The 11427-nt window shown below is 37.1% G+C and overlaps 1 protein-coding gene across 1 annotated transcript; it reads right to left on the reverse strand.

Annotated features, from left to right (window-relative positions):
- Nucleotides 1-299: 299 nt before the first annotated feature.
- On the reverse strand, nt 300-9847 carry LOC104445460 (disease resistance protein RPV1-like). Its single transcript, XM_039308546.1, has 6 exons — nt 9674-9847; nt 7534-7656; nt 5345-5671; nt 3948-5238; nt 912-1045; nt 300-380 (listed from the first exon to the last, which is right to left on the reverse strand). The coding sequence occupies exons 1-6, from the start codon at nt 9845-9847 to the stop codon at nt 300-302; spliced, it is 2130 nt and encodes a 709-aa protein (XP_039164480.1).
- Nucleotides 9848-11427: the final 1580 nt, after the last annotated feature.

Below are 11427 nucleotides of genomic sequence, written 5' to 3' on the forward strand. Positions count from 1 at the left end.
TTAATACAAGACAGTTTTCAACTGGCATATAGGATACTGAGAAGTTTCCTCAGAAAACTTATGGAAATGCTTCCTGAGTTTTCCTCTACAGCAAGTAGATGAGCTAACAAAAGCTTCTGCACAATATAAGGAATTATTCTATAGTACGGCCGATAATGTCAAAAGACATTCTGTTAATGTCTTGCTTGGCTCAAAGTACTAGTGTATGACAGATGGCTTTACCAACTCTACAAACATCAAGATGCATTCTTTTCCTAATACTTCTGTTTCATCTGTTGAAATTTCTCCGCAAGTGTCCTTCACAAATATTCACTGTCCCCAAATCCTCCAAATTGCAGTAATTTTCTGGCACAATAATGCATGTAAGACATCTTGCTGACCTGACAGAATACATTGAGGCAGAAAACCGCAAGAAATTACAAATTATTTTTCAAAAGTGAGACCTTCCGATTCAATGAGGAACGACAATCAACCCATCGATTTTAACCCTTATTACCATGTGGATACTTAAAATAGTGCTGGACCAAGAAAAGCCACAGTTGACGGCCAGTAAATCACCCTAGCTTGAGTCGCCTTTATTTATTTAAAGTATTTATGAAGATCGTAGCAAGATGACATGTAATGAAGAACTAACCCACAAACCAGGAGTCATTTACAATTGCATATCATCAGTTTAGCAACTAATTCGATCACTTTGAATAAAAGCATGAATCAGTTGCTAGAGCGCATGAAAACAATACTAGGCTTGATAGCATATTATTTTGGCATTTAAAGCATGACCAAGTTCCATTACACCATAGTATTAGAATTCTGTAGCACACAAATGAATAGCGCAACCCAGCGAAGGCCTACCAAAATAGCTACCGCAATACTAAGCTGACCATATTTCATAGTATCCAAGGAATACTAACCTGACCTTCTCGCTTTGAAGCAATTACAAGGAGACTGTCCACAACCTCTGCCAATAGAAGCGGCGAAGCACCACCTTCGAGTTCCCTGTGACCATCGTTAGCAAACACTCCAGTTTCCACTCCATGATCTTCACCTGCCAATAAAAAATGAACAAACTTCACAAAACCGGGTCAGAACAATTGAGTTGACCACCCATTAGGTCACAAAAGAAAGTTGGGAGCTGAACCTAAGAAGCTAGTGGTTTTTCAAACTGGAGTTGAAACGGAAGCATGACATATTGTGGTCCTTTGCCAATTTCCATAGCTAAAGCTTTGTGGGCAGCCGAAAACGTAGCACCAGCACTGGAAGAAATCGCAAGGATGTGAGCTAAAGAGGGCTTGTGAAGAATAGAGCTCAAAGAACCCGGAGGAAACATGCCCTGACAACATGCAAACAACCTTTTAACAATCCAAGAATGCATTGTCAGGGTTCAGAGAAGTTCAAGAAACGTCAAGCTCCTGATCCTTCTATGATTTCGATTCCTTTTAGAAATGCCGTGTGAAAGCTTTGTGGGATATTTCAGCATTTACATCAACCGGTGGAATGATAATCTAATCCTGCTAGTGAATCGGATGAAATCAATCCAGCAACTAACATCAATGGACTACTAAGAAGTTTATGGAACTCTGTTTGTCAAACTTGATATTCTTTTTGAACTCTTTGGATCCAACTAATGGGGCTTCTTACATCATCAACCACAAAAGGTTTGATCAAATTAGCATAGTGTATTCAAGTCAACATGCCTGCTTCTGTGGGACATAGTATGATTCTTTTCCTTATCATTATGTGCTATTCATGTGTTAAAATTAATGTAAGACAATTTTCAAATGGCGTATAGGATACTAAAAATTTTCCTCAGGAAACTCATGGAAATGCTTCCTGTGTCTTTCTTGTCAACAAGTAAATTAACTAACAAGAGCTTACACACAATATAATCAATCATTTCACAGACGATTATGTCAAAAGACATTCTAGTTAATGTCTTGCCTGACTCAATAGTTCAGGTATATGACAGATGGCCTTACCCACTCTACAATCATCAAGATGCATTCTTTAGGAGGCTTGGAGTAGGTATATCCTGGACTCTAACGAAATGAACGTGGATACATGGTGAGAAAATTTTGAATTGTAATTTTCTCAATCGATCCAAATAATTCAAGATACTTTTGCTTCTGCTTTGTTTGCTAGTTCACTTACGGCCACACCACTAGGAGAAGAGCTCGTACTTGCATTTGGCACTTCTAAACTGATATGATTATCTTAATTTGCTAATGCAAACGGTTCTATGAGATTAAATATGTGGAACATAATGGTTGGACAAATTTTATCTCAAGTCAGAAGCATATGCATACTAAGGGATGCCCTATCAACATGCTCCTTTTGCAATGTAAATTCTCACTTAAGTGTATCTTAAAAATATGCAGTCATGAACTACATGGTGAGCATAGAGCAAACTAAAACCTCACATTAGAAGGATCGCCATATAGGGTCCTTCATTTAGCATTTACTTCAACCTATCCAATGACCTTTGGCATGCTATCAAAACACCAGTACACATAAGTTTTTATTCAATACTTCCAGCATTCTAGAATCAATCAATCGTTGAGAATCTTTATTTTTCTGCATAGGATGAAGGATCTTACCTGAAGATGAATGACAAATGATGTGCTTAGAAAGCCTTTCATCTATTTCTGTTACTGGCATGGAAAGTAGAACCATTTTGCCAAAGCACACATTAACTTCCATGAGCATCTCCCCTCGATTCCTTGAATTCAAGTAAGAAAACAATGGTGACACTATCAACCAGGAAATAATAATGACAAGATCATAGATCTAGAAAGATATTGCTTGCAAGAAATACAAATGAAAATTAGGCAATAGATCTCCAAAGAACAAAGGTAACTTACTTGCTCTATGTATGTTGATAGTAAATGGGGATCATTTCCATTATATCGACTCATCCAAGTCGTCCGTAGAGTCTAATTCAGAGTCTGTGTCACTATATGCAATCTTAGAACATTGATAAATCTGCAGTCTAAATAATTCTGGAATTGCTTTGAGTGAGTTGTATCCAAAAATATTAAGTTTTTCCAAAAACTCCAACCTATCGAGGCCTTGAATTTCAACCAAGTTTTCACAGTCTTTAACTTCTAACATCTTCAGACTCTTGAATTTTGGAAGGAGCAGCCTTTCGATTGAACTACACCCAGAGATATCTAGTCTTTCTAAGAACTCCAACCTCTCAAGACCTTGAATTTTCGCTAATTTCTTGCACGATTTAGCATATAATATCTTTAGACTCCCAAAGTTTGGAAGGTCTAGCCTTCCAATTGAAGTGCAATAGGAGATTTTCAGTCTTTCCGAAACTCCAAACTATCGAGGTCTTGAATTTCGGCTAAGTTGACGCAGTATATAGCTTTTAATTCCTTTAGCCTCCCGGACTTTGGAAGGAGCAACCTTTTAATTTGAGTGCATCTCGAAATATCCAGAATTTCTAAAAACTCTAACCTATTGAGGCTTAGAATTTTGGCTAATTTTTTTGCAGGATCTAGCTTTTAATTCCTTCAGCATCCTAGATTTTGGAAGGATCAACCTTTTAATTGAAGTGCACCTCGAGATATCTAGACTTTCTAAAACCTCTGACCTATTGAGGCATAGAATTTTAGCTAACTTTTTGCAGGCTCTAGCTTTTAATTCCTTCAACTTCCCAGATTTTGGAAGGAGCAACCTTCCAATTGAAGTGCACTCTGAGATGTCCAGACTTTCTAAAAACTTTGACTTATCAAGGCTTAGAATTTTGGCTAAGTTTTTGCAGGCTTTAGCTTTTAATTCCTTCAGCCTCCCAGATTCTGGAAGGAGCAACCTTTTGATTGAAGTGCAATCCGATATATCCAGACTTTCTAAAACTCGACTTATCGAGACTTAGAATTTCGGCTAAGTTTTCGCAGGCTTCAGCTTTTAATTCCTTCAATCTCCCGGATTACGGAAGGAGCAACCTTCAATTGAAGTGCACTTCGAGATATCAAGACTTTCTAAAAACTTTGACCTATCGAGGCTTGGAATTTCAGCTAAGTTTTCGCAAGCTTCAGCTTTTAATTCCTTTAGCCTCCCGGATTTTGGAAGGTCTAGCCTTTTAATTGAAGTGCACTCCGAGATATCCAGACTTTCTAAAAACTCTGACCTATTGAGGCTTAGAATTTCAGCTAAGTTTTCGCAGGCTTTAGCTTTTAATTCCTTCAGCCTCCCGGATTTTGGAAGGTCTAGCCTTTTAATTGAAGTGCATTGGTTGACACGTAGAATTTCCAAATCCTCCAACCTATTAAGGCCTTGAATTTCAGCTAATTTCTTGCACTGCTTAGCAACCAATGTCTTTAGACCCTTGAAATTTAGAAGGTCCAGCCATTCGATTGAACAGAACATCTTGACAGTCAAGCTTTCCAAACATATCAATTTGTCAAGACCTCGAACTTCAAGTAGATTCCCGCAATCACTGACTGATAATGTCCTTAGATGGATAAACTGTGAAACGTCTAGTGTTTTGAGAGAATGACACTTACGGACATCCAACAATTCCAACTTGAAAGGCGTGTTTAGGGATTGTGGTGATTCTGATTCTTCAACATCCGTCAGTTGGGAGCATTCTGAATTCTTTAATGGCATTGAGGGAAGCACCTGGATGCACTCGACATATCTGCATTCTGAAACTCGTAGTTCCTTGAGATGGCATAGGTGGGAAAGCGAAGGCAATTTGCGACTTTGACAGGTGATGCCCAAATATGTTAAGCCGGAAGGAAAGTTTGGCAACGATGGGAGCTTGTAGGAGTCAAGAAAATCTAGGCGTTGTAGGGAAGAAAGATTACACATGCGTTTTGCCATTATCCTTCTTAGACTGTTGCAATTTGAAGCATCTAACTCTCGGAGCTTTCTCAGCCTCCCAATACCGTTGGGTAATTCTTCTATACCACTGTAAGATATCTCTAGAATCTCTAGATTCTCCAACCGATCTATCCTATCTGGTAATGCAGAAAGTGATGAAGTCGCTATTAGACCGAGTTGCTGCAGTGCTTTTAAATTACCTATTTCTGCCGGAAGCTCCGTGAGGCTCTCACAATCGTACAGCTCCAAGCGAATGAGGGCCTCCATGTCTCCAATTGAAGCATCAATTCGCTTCAATCCCTTACACCCATTGAGGATGAGAACCTCTAACTTCTTAAAAGCTGAGAGGAAGTCCGTATCTTCCAACAATGTACAACTATAAAGGTTCAGATATTTGAGCCCCTCTGCCATCTGGAGAAAAAAATAAAAATGATTGCTGAGAGGTGGGCCTTGAGTGATTATGATTTTTTTAAAAAAAAAGCATAAAAGGGGAGGAAAAAAAGATTTTAGTTCTTACCTTGAAAAAACTCCATCCTTTCCATTTCTCATTTATCTCGCTTTCATCCAATCCGAGTGTAACTAATTCCACTACGTGAAAATTTTTAGCTTCAAAACTTGCTGGACATTTTTTCCAGTCAAGCCATTTTAACCTCGTCATTGAGTTCTTAAAATCCCCAATGAGATGTGTCTTTGTCATGTCAAGAAATCTTAAATTCCTCAGATTCTCGAATTGTTTTCCTTCATAAGTGCCGCCATCTTGGTCATCTCCATCTAGCCCACATATCTCATTGAGGTATTCTGAGCTTCTGTCACTCAGATTAATCGCTTCAATGTTGTCCGTTCCCTATAAGCAAGAATCAATAGTGATTAGTACTATATCCAACTAAAGTAATCAACTATCATTTGTTCACATCGCCATTGATGTGCATTAATGTGTTCAAGAGACTAGCAATGTGTAGATCTGATTTTTCGTTTTACACCAATAAACAGTATTTATAAAGGCTAACAAAGTGAAGGATGTCAACTTCCATTTTGAAATTTGGCATACGCATTCGGATCTTTAAAAAATTATGATGTAATGACTTGTATGAAGTGAAAACTTCACAACTTGCAATCTTCTTCTTTCTCGTACTGTAGCTTTATTATCATACTAGTTAAGACATGCATGCAATTCACGGAATTTAGTCAAATTGCAAAGTGCAAAATGAAAATTTGACTTGTCAATTTTTATAGAATTATACTTTTTTTTCTTGAACTTTGACAAATGCAAATACAATCACATACTAAATTATACAAAATAGAATTTGAGTATTTATCTCTCAGACTTTTTATGAAGAAAAAGTAAACATTTTTCCTTTTCGTGGTCATTGTCTAAAGTACGCTTTATGTTATACATATACATATATACACACTCATATATGTTATATTTAAGGAATTTTCTGTTCCTACCTTATTCGGTAATTTCTAAATCAGTCCTTGTCCTATGAGTATTGGTAAATGGGATACCTAACGTAATAATACATAAAATTAGTGACCCTTCCATTCTCCACTATGGAATAATGACTAAAATTTCACGAGAATTTGCGGGCATCGTTAGCCCTATTACTTAATGATAACATCTAGAGACTATAATTCTATGATTTATATATCCTAAGTAGTTACGATTTAAATGTCATAACATCAGAATTGCACAATGCACCATGGGAAAAATGGGGTAAAACAGAAGTCTGACGACAAATTCACCCTCGCCACAGCCAAAACGCCTTTTACACATCTAGAAAAAAAGTATCTTCATTGGAGAACAAGCGAAGTTGGCATGGGTGAAAGGATAAATAAAGGCGAGAAAAACCTCGGAAGCAGTGAGTCGGCGAGCAAAACTTACCCCACCACAGATTCGGTGTTATTAAGGAGACTTCTAGCAAAAAAATTAGGTTAAAATGTCAGAAATAGAACATTTCTTCTTCTTCTTCTTCTTTTTCGACGCATTCATAACACTTCATAATGTTCCATAACTGCTCCGAGTACTCCAAAAGTCACAACGGAAGGGGGAAATTGAAGTGGCCGCGAGATCCTAGCCAAACCATTTTTTTTATGAAAGAAACTAATTTTATATTGCAACGTACACTTAATTTTATATGATAGGAATATTAATATATGAGAGAAAAACTATAAAACTAAATACTTTCTAAGAGAACAGCCTCCCTACTTTCTAATCACGTCAATTAAACATTCCAGGGCAATAATAGTAAAGGTTATCAGTCCACCGTTGTAAGCACTAAGTAGTGGACCAATATTACCCCATAGAACATGGACTAAATGAAAAAGAAACCAAACGGTTACCTTATTTTCCTCTAGCATTTTTCGGGCTTCCTTATGCTCCCATAACCTCCCACGGCACCAAGGCTTTTGTCGGTTTTCCTCACAAACTATATCCCTACCAAGATCTCTCAATTGGTCATGCATTTTCAGCTCATTATCATTTCCAACTTTTATCAATGACATGAATATTAATACTTCAATTCCCTCCTTTGGGAAAAAGCCACATGCATCCCACATGTAGGATGTGATATCTTTGTCATAGTCGATGAAAAAACAAGCAATATCCAAAAATATTTGTTTTTTGGTTATCGTCTAATGCTTCAATACTTATCTTTAACTTCTCTTGCACTTTCTTAGGAGGCACTTTTCTTAACTTGCCTATTGTACCTTCCCAGAACGCTTTCTTTTCCCGCACAATAATGAACCAAAAACCTCAAGGGATAAGGGAAGCCCTCCGGTGATGGATACAACTTCATGAGTGAGGTCCTCAAATTCCTCGGAGGAGAGTCCCTTCGAAATGCATGTTTGCTAAACAGAATCAAAGATTGATTTTCATCCATTTCCTTATGTTCATAGTCGTGGTCCACCCCAGCTTCTTCAAGAACCCTCTTGTCTCGGTGGTAATAATGATCTTGCTTCCCGAAGAAAACCAATCATGATTACCAGCCAAATACTTCAACTTATCGACATCATCCACATCATCAAGAAGAACGAGGACCTTTTTACTTTTAAACATGGAGGAGATGTATTTAATCCCTGCATCTGCATTACAAACTTCATCCTTTTGCTTCAATATATCGTAGATTAACTGATTCTGTAAATAATGCACGCCATTACGCTTCCACGATTCCCTTATATCAACAATGGCCGATGATCGGCCGACAAGGACCGGCGACCTCGTCGAAGTGTTACCGGACAGCAAGGCTTAGCCTTGCAAAGCTAGGGCAAGCCCAACCTCACACCATTAGGGTGAGGACGAGTCTCACGGTGGCCAGGCAAGCCTCCAGCGAGCTTGTCGACCCTTACCCTGGCTTGGCGATGCTTCGGTGAGCTTACCAGACCTCGCCCAGCCAATTGCTAGCCACGACACTAGCCATCATCGTGGCGGCGACTAGCCACAAAAAAAGGAGGAAGAAGAAGAGAAAAGGAAAAAGGAAAAAGAAAAAAGAAAAAATATAACAAAAGTATTAAAAAAATTTAAAAATCCTACCAAATACATTTTTATCCCGAGAATAAAAATTTTGTACAGTTACTAAATGCGTTCTTTTGCTCGGAAATTGTTCCCAAAAATAGAATCAGAAAATATCATTTCTGATCAAAAATTACTTTCGAGAATAGAATTGTTACCAAAAGTGTCTTAAGAATGTTTTCCAAAAATAACTATGTAACTTGTTCTCCTTAAAACTAAAGCACCAGTTTTCGACCAAAAAAAAACTAAAGCACCAGTTAAAACAACAATTTGTATGCCCTTGCGGGACTCATAAATGACAGTTTTCCACTACTCATGTATCACATTGATCTTAGACAATAATGTGATGAAAATTGTCTTTCCTAGAAAATCAAGCTATAGATAGATGTTTATTTATTTGTATAAGTTGGGCATGCTTATCGTCATTTTCTAAAATTTATTGCATGCTATAAATGAGTTTGTAATTGTCCATAGTTTCTTACTCAAAATGCTTCAATCGGCCTCGCCAGATTTGGTGAAGGCTAACACTTGCCCTTGCCGACCATGGCTATGGTCGGTGGCTAGCAATGGCCATCAACGAATAGAAAAGGGAAAGGAAAAAAAGAAAAAGAAATCAATAAATTCAAAAAAATTATTAAAATATTATTAAAATTATCCACCTCAAAGATCGATCGGTGACTGATGTCCATCTTTGCAATTTCTAGTTTAAATTGGCATGATGAATTGAATTGGTACTAATGTGAGAAGATTTAGGACTAAATTTGTCTAATTTTAAAGAATTAAAACTGAATTGATACTAATATAATATGTTTAGGACTTTCTTGACACTTTTCCTCTTGACAAGTGGTAGCAAAGATAGACAGTCAAGGATTGACTAAACTTTGCTCAAATCTTTGTCCATATGCCAGGTCAAGGTGAGTGATGACGTGATCGAGAAGATTTTGATGGGAGGCCTTGTTCTTGAGTACTTACATTTAATTGAGAAACTTGAAAGAGCATGAGATTGATAGATGTTGGCCACTTGAAGCTAACGATCCACTATTAAAGATTCTCGCTCCTCATTTTGTTGTCATTGCAAGTAACACAATGTTTTCCGCAATAAGAAGGTTAGAATAGTTGAAGCCTTGCGGTGATTCTTATTCTTAGTCGAAATAGCAACACTCTCATAAAAACTAAAAACTGAAGAGGATTACAATGAAGGTCAGGAGAATATGTGCTGCAACTGTCATCACCAAGAGAGGCCAGTCAAAACAAGCACCATTTGAATTTTTTTTACCAAAATGAAAGTTATATTCTAACTTTGTGATGAACTTCGAAGAAACTTGAAGCTAACTTTACCTGAGCATCTTCAAAAGCTAGAGTATATCTTTCAAAAAGAGGATCGCTACCGATATCAAACTTTTCAAATTTAGCAAATTGAGCAAACTTCACAAAATTGAGTCGGAACAACCGAGTCAATTGCCCATTAGCTTGCAAACATATGCTAGCCGAGGGTTGAACCTGAGAAACCATCGGTTTATTGAACTAAAGCCGAAATGGAAGCATGCTGCAGTCCTTCATCAACTTCCATAACTTAAAAGCTTTGCAAGCACCTAAAAACGCAATACTAGGGCTGGAACAAATCACGAGGAGTGTACAGAAGCATCGATGGAAAATGCAAGCTAAAAGAGAGCTTGTGAAGGATAGAGCTCGAAAGATTAAGAGGAAGCCTCCAGGCTAGTGAGGCGAGGATAGAGCTGAAGAGCGAGATAAAGAATGGAAAAGTGAGAGAGAGTAAGAAAGTCCACTGGAGTTCGAAATCATGCGGAGAAAATTGCAGAAAAGGAATGGGCAGGAGAGAATAAGAGATAGAAACAAGATTACAGGAGTGAAGGCAGACTCATTTGATTGATGGGTTGGCCGAGCTAGATCGAATCGTGCCATATCCTGAATGGAACTTATTGTCTAGGCTCATTTGTCATAAATGTGATTTTGGAATGGGTCGGATTACCGGAGTGTTCGGTTTAGTTATAACCATAGTAGCCACCTTTTTCATACATTTGTTATCAAATTGAGCTCTCGTTATCAAATTGATCAAAATCATAATAGGTTGGAAACCACATCAACAAATTTCATTAAATTTGAATTAATGAAAGACAACATTGAACTTTTTTTTATATATCTTAGGGATTAGATTGAACATTAAATTAATGAAAAGTTTATGGATGACATTACACGTTTGGCTAAAGTTCATAGACTGTGTCTTTTTTTCCTTTTGTTAGAGCGGAATCTTTGTTACAAAGCTAAACCAACATCAATCAAACTTCAATATTCCAATAGAAGCACAATCTCAAATGCACATCAATTGGGCTCTAGTGACCTTGTTTTTCAACACTAGAAACATTTCTACTTCGGTGCCAACAACGATGTTATTGGGGAGAATTGGGTAATGATTCACTAAGGACTAACTCAATCCATGATTAATTTCTTCCCAAAACTAAATTGACCAAAATGGAATTAACCTTAGCAATAAACAACAGTGTTTTCCAACAATAAATATCAAAATAAGTAAATATAATGCTGAAATGTTAAAGAAACAAGGCAACAATAATATCAAGATTTTTGCATTGAAAACTCAATGCGGGAAAAAAATCATGAATTGCTCAAAAACTTTCACTAATCATACTATTCACTAATCACCAGTAACATCAACATTGCAATAGTATTTCATCATTATGGAGATGGATAAATAAAGATAGAGCAAGAAACCTTAACCGCAATTAGAAAAAACGAGAGAGAATCTAGGGAAGATTTTCAATGAGCAAAACTGATCAACTAGTAGTCTTGATTTATCGACCAACAAATCGAAAATTGAGCTAATTTTGACAACGTTTTGTCCACTTCTTATTGCGAAGGAGTGGCTAGCCCACCACTTCTTTCTCTACTTGATTACGGAGTTACTCAAATTTATTGATGTCACAATTTCTTAATCAACCCAAAGCCAAATTAATAAATTAAAATTTTCAATTTTTCCAAAATTTTTTGCTTGGTTTAATTTAGCAGTTGTGATATTCCTTCAACAGCTATAATTTGTAATATGTTAATTCAAATAT

Source organism: Eucalyptus grandis, chromosome 3 (genome assembly GCF_016545825.1).
Source record: "Eucalyptus grandis isolate ANBG69807.140 chromosome 3, ASM1654582v1, whole genome shotgun sequence".
NCBI classification, from domain to species: domain Eukaryota; kingdom Viridiplantae; phylum Streptophyta; class Magnoliopsida; order Myrtales; family Myrtaceae; genus Eucalyptus; species Eucalyptus grandis.